Source organism: Hydra viridissima, unplaced genomic scaffold (assembly GCF_058129835.1).
Source record: "Hydra viridissima isolate aposymbiotic clone 2 unplaced genomic scaffold, HvirCarnegie_v1 scaffold_7, whole genome shotgun sequence".
Classification (NCBI taxonomy): domain Eukaryota; kingdom Metazoa; phylum Cnidaria; class Hydrozoa; order Anthoathecata; family Hydridae; genus Hydra; species Hydra viridissima.
The window spans coordinates 13,699,525-13,715,535 of record NW_028324306.1 but is presented as its reverse complement, the minus strand read 5'-3'; the positions used below and the strand labels follow the sequence as shown (position 1 = coordinate 13,715,535).

The 16,011-nt window shown below is 29.4% G+C and overlaps 1 protein-coding gene and 4 pseudogenes across 1 annotated transcript; 1 reads left to right on the top strand and 4 right to left on the bottom strand.

Moving 5' to 3' along the window:
* The window catches only part of LOC149886230 (uncharacterized), a 194,624-nt pseudogene that overhangs the window by 172,765 nt on the left and 5,848 nt on the right, over positions 1 to 16,011 (top strand).
* LOC149886233 (uncharacterized) lies at positions 321 to 2,375 on the bottom strand (annotated as a pseudogene).
* LOC149886232 (uncharacterized) lies at positions 5,748 to 7,499 on the bottom strand. Its single transcript, XM_090094075.1, has 5 exons — positions 7,469 to 7,499; positions 7,025 to 7,117; positions 6,144 to 6,324; positions 5,990 to 6,087; positions 5,748 to 5,906 (listed from the first exon to the last, which is right to left on the bottom strand). The coding sequence occupies exons 1-5, from the start codon at positions 7,497 to 7,499 to the stop codon at positions 5,809 to 5,811; spliced, it is 501 nt and encodes a 166-aa protein (XP_089950201.1). The 3' UTR covers positions 5,748 to 5,808.
* LOC145184550 (uncharacterized) lies at positions 8,646 to 9,052 on the bottom strand (annotated as a pseudogene).
* On the bottom strand, positions 9,336 to 14,224 carry LOC149886231 (uncharacterized; annotated as a pseudogene).

The following is a 16,011-nucleotide window of genomic DNA, read 5'->3' as shown; positions in this document are numbered from 1 at the left end:
GTATTTCAGCTACTAACATGTTTACTCAGGTACCCTAGCAGTTTTATCTACTTAACTGGAATATTTCAAAAGTTATAGGCATTGCCATAATGGTTCCTTGTTTTATCGTGAAGGTCTCACTGTTTGATGACAAAAACACAAACTTAAAAAAAAGCAAAAATAAATATTCTGCTACCAGTCCTCTTCCAATATATTTTAAACAAACTGGAAAAATTTCAAAGAAAAAGAATAAGCCAATCAGGAGATATCTTTTTTTAACTTTATTTGATTCGCTAAAAAGCTAATGTGGAAAAAATCACAAAACAAAAATAAAATCTTATTTAAAAAGCTCCAGATTCATAAAATGATACAGGTTCTTCTTCTGCTTCTTTATCTAAGAACCCTTTTTTAATTCCTCTTAATTTTTGCCTTCTAACTTTGCATTTATTGGTGGATTTATAATTTCCTTTTGATATACGTAATGCATCATGTAATTTAGAAGCATCAATCACAAACCTCCCAATGTTAACACCTAAAATTTTAAACACTTCTAAAACTCCTTGAAAACCATCATTAAACAAAATAATAGCTGAATTTAAAGATAGTTCTAAAGACCTTTTACTAACATATATATCTTTTGGGCATCTTTTCCATATAACACTATTCAAGCTTTCATTATTATTCTGTGACCATGAAGACACTTTTTTAGTAAATCTTGATTAGATAGATCTTTAAATATAGGAATTAAAACTTTGTGAATAGCTAATGGAAGGCTCAATTTCTTTTGATATTTAGATAAGTTAGTAAGTTTATCAGACTGCCACAAGCACCAGCTTGTTTTTGTCCTTGGGCAAAATTGATGGCGGACGTTTTCATCCTCAATGTCAGAGTTATGAAAAAGCACAGCCCATACAGATTTCTGCATATTGTAGAGATTGTCAGCATTTTGTCGTATGGCCATGCCATAATAGTTTTGAAACAAATTTATTGCTTTGTCTGTGAGGTTACCTTTGCCACTTAGACTAATTTGACCAAGTTTAATATCAATAAATTTTTTCCCTTTTTGACTTTGGCGCAAGTTACGAAGACGAGTTCCCATTCGTTTTTGAACGTGACCAACACATTCTAGTTTCTCAATACTTATATTGCCATTGGGTTTTGAGGAAACAACATCAGTAAATGAAGAGGTATCACCATCCCCAATATATGAAGTGTACCTTAAATTATTCTCCATTATCGATCGAGAAAATAATATCACCGCTCCACATGATTCCATTGCTCCAGATGATTTTTCATGATTAGCATCACATACATGATTTAAACTCCAATGAAGATATCCAGCATTAAGGGTTTTTGTTTTCCAGTACAAACATTGATTCCTCTGCATTTTTTTGAAAGAACAATGGCATCTAAGCACTTTCCATTCTCTTTTGAAATTATGGTTACAATACCATTTAGTGATTGATGTCCACGCTTTTGCCAGGTACCATCAACAGATACCTGACAATTTATAGGTTCATTATGATCAACACAAAGATTCATTCTGGTCTGGAATGCAGCTCTAGTAGTACTTTGAATAGCAACAGTCTCATATGCTTTGTATAATTTGTTAGTCAAATAGGTAAAGTTTTTTGGCGTCATAGGAGGTGGCATATTCATCAATGCTGCAAAAGTACGCAAAGATTCATAACCTTTGCCAAGTTCTCTAAAGGCTACAATGGCATTAAAATTTACAGCTGCAACAGGTTTTCCTGGAGAGGTTAAGATTTTTTTATAACTTTGAAGAGATGTATCATATTTTGATATATATTCACATGTATCACATGATAACTGTAACTCGTATGAGAACCCATTTTTGTTTTGTAAATTGTTTTTTAGTAACAGCTTTCCATCATTTGAACAACACTCTTTACATATACAATTATTAAACATTGTTTTTAAAACTTTAAAGTTTATTATAATATTGTAATTATCCTCATCAAGCTCATTTTCTACATCGTTAAAGTCAACATTTTGTTGCAACTTTTTTTCACTTGCACTTCCTTTTTTGTTTTCAAAACTATGTATGCTTTGATTCCTAACATGTTGGTTACCTCGAAATACTCTTTTTTTAACATATTTAGTAGATCTTGGCATTTTTGTGAAGAACTTACAATTTTTACTTCTATTTAAAATTAAACTTTAAATGTCTGTACTGCTGTTGTCACTTTATATATCACTTTACAGTAAATGCACATCGCGATAGGCTTTTAAAATATAGCCAAAGTTATCAAAAACTCATGTAAGACTAAACAGTTTTATTTTTGTTATGTATTTATTGATTCTTGAGATGCTAATTTTATAATACTCTTTGAAAAATGGTTGCTATGGGCGTTGTTAGGTAAATAAAATATATCTATCCTACTAAAGAGATCAATTAGACCTACTAATATACTAATTCAACTAAAAAAAGTGCTCTATTTATGTTCTACAATAACTGAAATTAAAAAAAATCACTTAAAAAAAAAACTCAAAAAAATGTAAAAAGTACGTTTTGAATTGGGGTGGACCACCTTAAAGAAGTTGTTTAAATAAATAATACATTTTTTAATAGAAAATATAAAAATTGTATGTAAAAACAAGAGGCATATTTAGTCGTTTTTCCGACCAATAACCGATATCCTGTAGATCCTTTTTGCGACGTCGCATCGACGTCTATTTTTCACCCTGGATACGACGTCGTAAAATTGTTACACTTTATGACTTTACAGCGACGTCAAAACGACCAACCTCGCGACGTCAAAACGACGTTGTACCGACGTCATTGTGCTTGCTGGGGATAAACTTTAATTTTGAAGCTAAAGTACAATTTTCTGGTCATTAAAATGTTAGCGGTCTATCTTGTCTATTATTCTTACAGCCAATGAAAAAGCATTTATATCATACGAACTTATTATCTGTTATCTAAAATCATTTTAGATTGTGCTACTTGCTGCGTTTAAGTGTTGCTGAATTATTGTAGTTTGTTACCAAAATCTACAGCCTTATTTAAAGGTTTAGAAGTTTATATTTTTTTAAGTTGATATTTGGACTATCTAAATCATTTTAAAGTTGTTTTTATGAGCTATAAATCACTTAATCTTTTGATAATTGATAAATTGTTGCTGGGACTTTTATGTCCCGACAGCGTTTTTTCAGTATTTATTTTTTTCTGTCATAAATTTCTGTTTACAAATATTTGTTTGATTTTTCTCTTTAAATTTTGAGAAATTTCAAACTTTGTATTTTATTGTTTTTAGAAAATAGTAATTAAAAAGTAGTAAAAATGTTTAAAAAAAGGTACACTGCTGAAGAAGTGGCTGCATTGATAATGCAAGAAGAGATAAAATTTTATTTGAAAGCAATTTATATATCAACCAAAAACACAAAAAAGTGCCTTCAATTTCAATGAATGAGTTATTTGGATTCTTAGGTATTAATATTTTAATGGGTTACCATTCTTTACCATCTTTGTCGTGCTATTGGAATAACTCTCAAGACCTAAATGTTTCACTTGTTTCAAATTCTCTCTCAAGAAATAGATTTTCACAAATATTAAGAAACATCCATTTGAACGACAACAATTCTATACCTACCATCAACGCAGATAAACTATATAAAATCAGACCGTTTATTGACAAATTAAATGAAAATTTCATGAAACTCTGGAACCCGAATGAGTATATGAGTATTGATGAAAGCATGGTTCTATTTAAAGGAAGAAGCACTTTAAAGCAGTATAACCCCATAAAACCTATTAAAAGAGGTTATAAAATATGGGCACGTGCCAATTTAGATGGTTATATTTCAAAATTCAGCATATATCAAAGAAAGAATGGTGAAACTGAAAAAATAGATATAACCAAATGCTTTGGTCTTGGTGAGAAAGTTGTTTTGTATCTCACAAATGACTTATATAATAAGAACCATAAAGTGTATTTTGATAATTATTTTTCATCTGTTCTACTTGCTGAGTATTTGCTGTTACAAAAAGTGTTATGTTGTGGAACAAAAAGATCTAATAGAAAATATTTACCAACTGGTTTATTGAATGACAAAGAACTTACAAGAGGGGATTATGATCATCGTGTTTCTATCCTTGATATCGTTGCATATAAATGGATGGACAATAAGGGTGTTTATTTAGTTTCAAATTACCATGGAACTGAAGAAGAGCAAATTAAACGAAAACAGAGAGACGGTTCTATAAAAATGTTTAAATGTCCAAAAGCTATAAATGATTACAATAAAAACATGGGAGGAGTTGACAAAGCCGATTTCTATTGTTCCATTTATGGTATAGATAGAAAAAATATTAAATGGTGGCATAGGCTGTTTTTTGGGCTCATAGATCGAACAATAACTAATGCATATATTACATACTCTAAAGTAACAAATTCAAAAATCACAAGCTTGTTGTTTCGTCGAAATGTTACATTAGGACTTTTAACTCTTGGTCGTCCCACTAAAGTTTGTCGGCCTCTGAGTTTATCTGAATCGTCTAAAAAAAGAAAAAAAGCTAAATTTTCTTTTCCAGACTGTGTTCGATTAGTAAATAGAGGTGTTCATTGGCCTTTATTTGGAGATAAAAGGGCACGATGCGAAGTTTGTTTTAAAAAAAAGCAGGAATCAAGACCCTATAGCTATTGTGAAACCTGCAAAGTGTTCCTTTGCATTCAAAGACAAAAAAATTGTTTTCTTGAATATCACAACCTTTGACATTGTTTCTTTACATCCTTTTTTAATTTTGTTATGTTTATTGTGATATTGGCTGCTTACCTTTGTTATAGATAAAATCAGTACATGTCTCTATATTAATTGCCTTCAATTTTTTTGATAACCCAGGTTGTGATTATGGATGAATAAATGGCGGTGGGGCTGGAAGAGGGGGTAGCTAAAATATATGGTGTAGGGTGATACCTGCATTCCTCAGTTACCTAATCCATAATTGCTTACCTTGCATAAAAAATTGGGATCAATTTTATAACAAAACAGTTATTTTGTTTTTTCAAAACTCTAACTTTTAAATGCGATCAATTTTTACCGTGAAATACTGTCGGGACATGTAAGTCCCACCCCTATTTCTATGACAACGGGAGGAGGTAGTAATTATGTAATGATGTTTTCATAACTTGGTATCTAGGAGTATTTAAAAACACAGCATTAGATTTTGATAAGACATCTTTGTCCAAGGGTGGTATCGAAAGGGTTAAAGAAAGGCTCAACCCACCCAACAACAAGTCGTCTTAAAGACAAATTAAAGACGTCTTGAAAATGGTCTTAAAGATGTCTATAGCTGGTCTCAAATGAAACACAGTAAGTCGTCTTATCTAAGACGTCTTAAAGTTGCCTTATTTAAGACATCTTTAAGTTGTCTTAAACTGGTCTCAAATGAAACACATTAAGTCGTTTTATCTAAGACGTCTTAAAGTTGCCTTATTTAACACGTATTAATGACGGCTTAAAAAGACGTGTGTATATATATGTATATGTATATGTATATGTATATATATATATATATATATATATATATATATATATATATATATATATATATAAATATTTATATATATATATATATATATATATATATATATATATATATATATATATAAACTTTCAGTCTCCTGCCAATACAACATAAATATATTTATATTTGATTAGAAGGAGACTGGAAGGTGGTGACAGAAAATAGAAAGGTGTGAAAATATGAACTATCCAAATGCAATAACTGAAAAAAAGAGACATGATTTACTATAGAAATATACTTCACAGCATCAACAAAAAAGAGTACATGATTATAAAATTTTGTTAAGATTTTCGTGATGCTGGTGCATTTTTTAATACACCCTGAATAAATTTATGGACTGTCTTCTCCGATTCTTTTGGATATGTCTCTCGGACAGCTGCTAAAAAGAGAAAACTAATAAAACAATAATAGGTCAAGAAAATCATTGTTTTTTTGGAAAGCAGCGTTAGAAGACCAACTTACCAATTACACACTTATAAAGGTGAGTTTCTTTAAAACTTCTCTTTCCGCCCCTCTGTCCATCCATGTTGAAATTTATCATTAGCGAACAATCCAACATACTGAAAAATCAGGAGGTAAATACATAATTCAGAAAACTGATCATTACTAAAGTTACTAAGGAGAACTTGCCAACTGATTTTCATTTTCATTAAAATCGTCCATGTTATTGATGTTTTCTTTTAACAAAAACTTGTCTGCATTAATTACTCTATCAAGTCTGGTGTCAAGACGGTCGTTTAAAGACTTAACTGCTTCTGATAGCTGCTCGAGTTTGAATAACACTTTCCTTTGGAACTCTTAAGTATAAATTACAAGTCAATCAGTATACTCTCAGGTGCTTAATGTAAGGTAGGGTGGGAATCATTTCTTAAATCTTATAGATGGGGAAGGGGATCCCCTTTCCCCATTTTGTAAGGCCTCAAGACTTTGTAAATGTTGGGTGGGAATTTGAATCCAGATGAAATAAGCAGGGGGGGGGGGGATGAACTTCTCTGATATCCCAAAGAAAATGAACAAACTTGTTCACAACAGGTTTCATTAACTTTATGCATATACTTATATGAGTAATGCCACTTTTATAATAATTTCAATAGGATTTAACATGTTAATATGAGATTTGTACTATGGTGAGGAATATTATGCATTTGGTTAAAAATCTAGTTTTTTTTAAAGGTTGACAATTTTAAAAGGCTGTTTTACATTGAAAGTTTTTTTTTACAGTTTTAAGATAAACTTTCTTCGTAGATAACCAGTAAAAACTGATAAATGGGGATGGGATGGGAGGGAAAATCTTCCAAGAATCAATAAACATTCCCCACCTTGTATTAAACACCTGGGCGTACTATATTTATATTTGCAACCTTTTCACTAAAATTCCGTCTCTTTATTACAGACAGCACTAAAGAAGAGATAAATTGATCATCTTTACAAAGAACTTCACGGATATTTTTTATCATATTCTTTATTGAAGTGATTAAATGAAGCAAAAATACTTACTTCCTTGATCTATCGGAAAAACAACATTCCTCTGAGGAGCAGTGGTAGTACTTGCAGCGGGTGTTCCATTCAAGCAAGCCGAATATGGTATGTCTAAAATAAGTTGTGTTAACTTTTTATATAAGACTTCAGTATTTAAATAATACTTGTTAATGTTAAAACAAAGTCAGACAGTGTGCAGATAATATTATTATTTTCACATATAAAGATCTATACTGGTTTTCATTAAGCGGGAACTATGATAGAGTAGCCAAAAGATAAAAAAAATCATCCATCAATACATAGGCTGACAGTGTAAGAAACAGTGTATATCTTAATATATATCAAATTTAATTTATCATATATTTTTATTTTTACTAGAATATATAATTATCTTTTGCAAAACAATCTAATACAAGAAAATGCTGTGACGAAGTATTAGGATAAATTGATTGAAGTGAATACCTGTATTCTGTTGAAGAGAACTCTCAGACATGCATGGAAACTGAGGTGCTAAATAAAAAAAACATGACTAAATGATATTGTTTTTTCTTGCTCATTCACTTTTGCAAGACTTTCTGACTTTTGTAAATTCATATAATTTTTTCCCAAATGAATTCTCTTTTAAAATATTGGGAGTTATTTGACTTTCTATATAGTGCTAGAAACAAAAAGCATGGTAAATTATATATATCATATACATCTAGGTAATGAATCATTGATGTTTTCAAATGTTGCGGCTTGCTTCAATAGTTGAGTGGCACACAACAACGTTATAGCAGTCACAGAAGGATTTACAAGATTCAATTTGACCATTTTATTTTCAATGAGACCACATAGACTGAGGATTAAGCCCTCTTGCAGAAGATTATGCAATCCTTATTGCAAAAGTGTCCATCATTATCCAAACTGACAAAATACGGCTTTTTTATGAGTAACAGATAATGATAAACAGAAAATGAATATCATAAAAGACAATAACTTAACTTACGTTTTTTAGGTGGAGGAGATGCTGCAATACTTTGCATTTCTAGGTATTCTATTGTATAAAAACTAGTAACATTAGAAATAGCCCCATGTAATAGAACCAAGTAACTTATTTAAATATGATATTATGAAAGAATAGTTACGAGCAGATGCCCTTCCTGAAATTAACCTGTTTTGCAGATCAGGATAATTCAAAAATAAGGTTTGTTGTTCCCTATGGAGGGAAACTGTTTCTTTTTTCCTCTATTTACATTTTTTCCATAATATGAGTTATAGGAATAAAAGATAGAAAAGATAAGAATTTTTTTTACAGACTGACAAGCTAAATCAAAAACAAATCTGGGTGTCCTTTATGTAAAACACTTTCTCTCCGTTGGGAAAACATAATTCTACTTTTATTATGTAAAGAAAAGGATTTAAAATACTCACTCCGCATAAATGAATTAAACAAGTTTGTTAACGTTTTAGTTTAACTTCGTTTTTTCCATAAATAATAATTGTCTCTTACCAACTTTGTCCCTTCCTGTTTTTGTAATTGGCACAATCTCATTATCATCTATTATAAGATTAAAAAAATATATAGAATAATTATCTTTAAAATTGATAAAAATGACAACAAAGTAACAAGTATTTACAGATCAATATCATTTTTAATCTACCAAAAAACTGAACTAGCAGCACATGTTGAGTATGCCCAATTTTCACAAGTTTCTAAACTACCTAAAAGCAATTCTAACAAAAATGATTTGAATATTTCATTTTGCAGCAAAGTCTGAATAACATTCCGTGATTCTATATAATAATCCCGGCTAAACATAAAACATACTTCATGGTTGTAGAAGAAATATAAATCAATGTACCTGTGACCTTCCTGTGTACAAGTTTCCCATACATCCAATCTTGCTGAGGAATCTGCTTCTTTCTTAAAGCAAGCTCTTTTTTCGCCTTTGGTGGATACCTGACAATATCTTTAACACGCCTTCTTCTTCTATTAATACCTCATCCCCATTTTGTCGTTTCCAAATAGCTCGAGTATAACTAAGATCTTCACTCATTTTATACTCTAAAAAAAAATTTTACGATAAAATAAATGTTGATACCGAAATTTAAAAATGTAGCTGGAACTATATAGAATTAGTGACACGTAAGAAATGCATCTACAAATACACTATAGGAAACATTTCAAAAACATCAAATGTTAGATGATACTGACACAACAAAAACCAGCTGGATAAACATGGAAAAAAGAACTTATAGCAGTGTGACCAGAAGAAAAAATATTTAAAAAAAGCATAAATTTATTTGAAAAAGCACCAATTTACAAATTTACATGTATTCATTTAATTTAAACTAGATGAATAACAGGATATATTACAAAGCCACTCCTGAACGGTAAACAAGCACATTTTCGTAGTTCATTTTTATGAAAAGTGAGTTTAGAAAAATCTTGATTTTTTTCTAGGACGTAAATTCCTAACAATTTAGAGTCAATTGGACGATCAAAAAATGACTTTAAGCAGCTCTTTTTATAAACATCACAATCGTAAGTGTTATTATTATTATTTAAAAATCTAATAAAAACAATTTTCCCATCTTTATTAAAAAAGCATTTATCTCTGCTGCTTAAAGTAACTTTCTCTGTATTGGTTTTTATATTGCTCTCATAATTAATTTCTTCTCTGATGACTCGCTTTACTGCTTGTGCAGTTGGATTGTTGGCATTCTTTACAACCTTTTTTAGCTTGTGCAAATAATTTTCAAATGGGAAGCAAGATATTTCGTTCAAGGAGCAATTGAAATTTTCTACGTCATCACATATATGCAATAAATTATGAATGTTATACACAGTAAATGTTATACCAAAAATGTCTTTACAATTGTTCACAAAATACTTTAGCAATTCCTTACAGTAAGGTAAAAGGCTTTTACGCAGGTCATTATCTGGATGCACCAGAATAAATACTGAAATTGACAGTGAAAGAAAGTGTTTATAGATAGATTCAAAAACAATTTCTTTTAAAGAAACTGGTCCAGTGTGTAAAAGATATTGTCTGAATTCAGTTACTTTCCACCTATCAACTTCGAGCAATGATCGCGGCCTTCTAGCAAAATCACTGGGAATGTAATTTCTAAAATTGATTAGTTTCTCAGAAATCTGTAAAATATGTGATTGTGACAACCTAGCCATAGGACCTTTACGGAAATAAATCAAGATTCTTTTAACAACCCCAAGACATATCAAATGCATATGGTCAAGGCAGAATCCGGAAACACATTTAATACCAGCAGCAATAAGAGGAGACTTAGATATTTGATGTTGCTTATACGACTGGCAGCTAAAATCGTAATCTGTCCGCTTGCAAAATTCTTTTTCTTCATTAAACACTACCCTTCCTTCCCAAGAACCTTTGATAATGCACCTTTCACAAGAATAATATCCAGTATGACCAACAGTCCCTTTTAAAAATGATCTTGCTGGGGCATCACAAAGAGAAGCTCTAACTTTAATGGTGTGTACAACTGATTTTATTGTCAGACCGGATAACTTTAAACCACACAATTCTAATAAAAAATCGTTTAAAAACACCTCGGGTGATTTAAGGCATGTCTCGTTTTTATGAGTGTTCGGTTGCACCACCAAACATTTCTTTTGAGCATAACTTTTTTTGGCAAACAATTCACTAAAATGAACATTACCAGGCAAAAGCTGTTAAAAATTAAAATATTAATTTTTTACGACGTTATGGGTTATGACGGATTTTGTCTTTTCTGAAAAAGAAGAATATCTTTAAAAATTAACCAAATGATCTCTATGCACATCTATTCCAGTAATTTTCAATCTAGTACACTTCGATAATTGTTATTATCCACTTGTACAATTAGTGATTGATGGTACGATCAGAAAATCCGACGTTTTTTATAATCTTCCGGCGTCGTCCCTAACACTACTAAAAGAAGCAGTCATCGTTAACGGCACTTAGAGCAATAAAGTCGATAAGAATAATTAAGATTTTTTTGTCGGGTGAAACCATGTGACCAAATTTACATTTTATTAGACATTTTAGATTTTTAAATATTTTGCAGCTGTTTCAAGCAAAACAAAAATCATTTTCTAGTTTGAAAGTTTTACATGAAAATATGTAAAACCAGTTGTCTTGTTGCTATGTTTATTTTTTTGTTATTGGTTTTTACTTGAAAATGAATTTAATGTTTCACCTAATCTTTTCTAATTTTTATGATTCATTTTCTGTGTAATATACTTGGTATATGTAGGAAGTACATACATGCATACATACATACATACATACATACATACATACATACATACATACATACATACATACATACATACATACATACATACATACATACATACATACATACATACATACATACATACATACATACATACATACATACATACATACATACATACATACATACATACATACATACATACATACATACATACATACATACATACATACATACATACATACATACATACATACATACATACATACATACATACACACACAGACATACATACATACATACATACATACATACATACATACATACATACATACATACATACATACATACATACATACATACATACATACATACATACATACATACATACATACATACATACATACATACATACATACATACATACATACATACATACATACATACAAACATACATACATACATACATACATACATACATACATACATACATACATACATACATACATACATACATACATACATACATACATACATACATACATACATACATACATACATACATACATACATACATACATACATACATACATACATACATACATACATACATACATACATACATACATACATACATACATACATACATACATACATGCATACATACATACATACATGCATGCATGCATGCATACATACATAAATACATACATGCATACATTCATGCATTCATACATACATCTAATTTGTTAATTTTTCAATTACTACTACAAGTTTTGTGAAATTTTCATTTTTCAGCAAATGTAATAATGATAAAAAACAAGACAAGTTTTGAAAGTACAAGAAAAAGTTGCAAAATCCAAATGTTTTTCATCAATTATTTGTCTTTAGTCAACCTTGAAGCTTTTATTAGTGGTGGGTCTAAATAACACCTATACAAATATAAAAGAGAAATTTTTTAAATTTTTTCCTTGAATTCCATTACACTTTTTTTTCTTTCATTATATGATAACTACATTATAATGTGTATAAAATACAAGGTGCTGGATTAATATTGACAATTTTTTAATTCTTGTTTCTCATATGACAATTAACAATAAATATCAAGAACTCTTCAAAATGCAATATATGGGAATGAGATCATAGTGTTAAGCAGATTGTTTCATCGCAAAAGTAAGAAATGATAATGTTAAATACTAATTAATCTTTTTTTTTACCGATAATTGATCACTTTAAATAATTGTATTAAATCTCACAATAGGGTTTTTCTAAATTTCATTCTTTCATCCAGCTTCTCTATTGTTAATTTTTAGAAAATACTTTGGAAAACTTTTGTAAGTTGACAAAGGCTGATATATCCAAGGTTATGTAAAGCATTTGGTGGATCAGGCTGATGGCAGGGCCAGTAAACCTAATTTTAATGCAATTTAAAAGACAATCTTTAACTGTATTTTGTTTTAGAAAGAAAATATTTTACTACCTTATGTTTATCTATAAGTTTTTATTTCCTAAACTCAAGTAAGTTATTATCTCCTGATTTGTTTGAGTCAAATGTTAAGATGTAGCCTGTGCTTGGGGTAATGAAAAGTGAAAAAAATAAAATTATCAGGAAAAATATACACCAGCATCAACCTTTAGCCTTTTTGTATTATAGGCAAGTGACAAATATCCTTTAAAAAGTCAAAAGACTTTTAGGGGGTATTTTACTACATTTTTCCTATTTCTACCATGCAAATTTTCAATTTCGCAAAAAAAAAAAAAAGTGTACAAAGTTGAATAGGTTTGGAACATTTAAATTTGAACCTAAGAACATAGCTAAACTCTATAAGTGTTTTTATATGGAAGCTAAAATTTTAGGAGGCCTAAAAGAAATTCATCATTCTCAAAAAAAAAGTATGAAAATTTTTCAGTGCCAATTTCTTCACATTCGTATCGAAGAAAGATCTAGTAAATTGTCCTATTTTTTCCTTTAAAAAAAATTTGGTTGAACCAATAAAGGCATTTCTGAGCAGTATTCTCAAAAAGGATGTAATATTTTGGAACCTCAAGTTCAGTAAGAACTTACACTTTAAATAGGTAAATATAATTATTTGTATTTAATAAAAATAAAGTACTATTTTTTGTTAAATTTGAATGTATAGATTTGATAGATGTATATTTTTATCTATTATCGGCTGTTTCTATAAAAACAATATCGGCCTTTGATAACGGTATATTTAACGTCTAACTCTTAATGAGATCAATCCCGCGAGGTGAAAACACGTCACACGCGTTTAAACAAAAATAACACGAAAAGAAAACGAAAATTTCTCAGACTGGCCTTAAATCACCCGAGACATCCAAACTTGATGGTTTATTTTCCCCTGTGTATAATGCCACAATAAAAATCTTTCCGCCACTAATTTCACAAAGAATTGGTCACATTTGAGTATTGGATGATTTAAATAAGGTTAACCCATCAATACTGAAATTAAGTGATATTTCTCTTTCAGACCCTGTAAAATTTTTCTTAATGCCCAATTCTAATCCAAAATAGTTGTATGTACCACCACATTTTCGAATACACTGGACTTGAGGTACTTTTAAAAGTGTTCTTGCATCTTTGGGCAGCTTATTACCATGTCTTCGACGTATATCGATTAAACTATTCATGGCTGCTTGGGAACAGTTAAACTTTAGACACCAGGATGCCAGCTCTCCTGAGAGGTTTTCTTTACTGGTGGATGGATTAAAAGATTCACTGTCACTAGAACTGTCGGACCAATACTCATCGGAATTGTTCGACTCTACTTCCATATATTCTTCCACAGGTAAATAACTACAACTCTGACTGCTATAAAAAGAATCTCTAAATACTTCTTCTTGAGGATGTGCACAGTTTTGTTGATGTTCATCTGCACTTTCATCTCGAGCTTCTTCTAAAACTGATTTATTTAATTTTCTCCAAATCCTTAAATAATCGTTTCTTGATGCAGACATATTTTTACCCACTACATTTTAAAGAAAATTATAACTTTATTAAAAAATAAAAATTTCTGAAAAGCAAAGAAAATGGTAAGTAATCATCTTCCGCAATTGGAATTAAAGACGTCATTAGAGACTCAATTAAGGAAGGAATTAAAGCATGGATATTATAAGAGATGGACGTGAAATTTATTATCGTTGTTTAAAATTTTAGTATTAGTTTAAACTTTTATAGAATTTGTTTAATAAGATTGTTCAGGATAAAATAATTACTTAACGTGTTGACAAATTACAAAACAAATTACACCAAGGTAAAGGAAATTAGTTGTTGGCACGAACAGATTTTATCATTTTTCAAGATGAACAATTGTAAATTTGGGAACATTTTTTCATCTAAACAATTCTGTCAATGATAAAATAGACCTGTGAGAACAATTTTAAAATGACTAAAAAAAAGTATAGCGATATATAATTTTTTGTCAAGATCTGTTTTCATTCAATTCCTTGGTCCTTCATTCACCAGCCTTAAATTTATGTATTTTTTTAGTATTTTTTCCCATATTCCCATATTTTTTGCGTCGACAAAACTATAGGCTCCACAATATATATTCCATTGTGAATTGTTATAAGTAGGTGGATTTTCTAACAGGCTTTTTTAAACTTATTTGCTAATGCAAAACCTTTTAAAAAGTTACTTAAATTTATAATTACCTTGCAAAATGCGGCCAGATATTTCATGTTTTCGTTTATCATATTTCATATATTATTTCATTTATCATAAAAAGCACATAATAACCCATTAGTTTTTTTCAAATAAAATTTAGCTTATATATAGCTGGTAAATCATGTTATGTGTTATGTAAATATTAAATACTAAGTAATTCTTGCGGTTTGCCATAAATTGGCTTTGCTAAATTCTTTAAAACTGTGACAAATTATTTTTTCTTAATTGTATTTATAATCATTTTATGTATAAGTTATTTATCCTTACCTGTATATATTTCTGATTTAAGCAAATATATATATATATATATATATATATATATATATATATATATATATATATATATATATATATATATATTTATATAAAATGACGACATATTGTATGAGAGTTGAATAAATTTAATATATAATCATCAATTAATACGAATTCTCTCAATACTAATTTTTTTATTTTATCTAAGAAATTTTCTCTAGATTATTGATACAAGCATCATCAGCTTTAATTACAAATTATTAATTAAGTTAAATTACAAACCAACGCACAGTGGGCCAGTAGGTGGACAAAATGGGAAAAATTTTAGTTGTCTAATCTTGAAAACTTATTTAATTTTAGTATCTATATATATTAGGAGAAATTTATTGATAACTTATTTATACTAAATCCCTTAGTTACCAGGACTCTAAGCATTTGAATATTGAAATTAAAAAAAAAAAAAAAAAAATTCAAATAAGTAATTAACGGTGATATCAACGTTGTGTTAAATTTCAATTACATCTACGTTTTTGAAACAAAAAATTAGTACATGTTATTCTAGAGTATTTAGAGATAAGAAAAACCAAATGTGTGAAATAAATTTGTCATAGCATGTTATCTCAGTTATACTTTGAAAATCACAGATTAAAAAAAAAAATTCCTTAAGAAATTTGTTTTTTGTCGCACTATAATTAATAATTACCACAACTTGCCATGTATTATCTTATATTTATTTGATCTATATGATGCTTCAATTGAGTTTTAATTGATTGCTCGTCCCCTTAAATCCCCGTTCAGATTTTATATATGTTTTAACTTGGTT

Coding starts and splice junctions, on each gene's coding strand:
- LOC149886232 (XM_090094075.1), bottom strand. CDS start 7,499: ATGTCTGAGAGTTCTCTTCAACAGAATACAG. Junction 6,325..7,024: donor TTTTCCGATAGATCAAGGAA/GTAAGTATTTTT, acceptor TTTATACTTAAG/AGTTCCAAAGGAAAGTGTTA. Junction 5,907..5,989: donor CCTTTATAAGTGTGTAATTG/GTAAGTTGGTCT, acceptor TTCTCTTTTTAG/CAGCTGTCCGAGAGACATAT.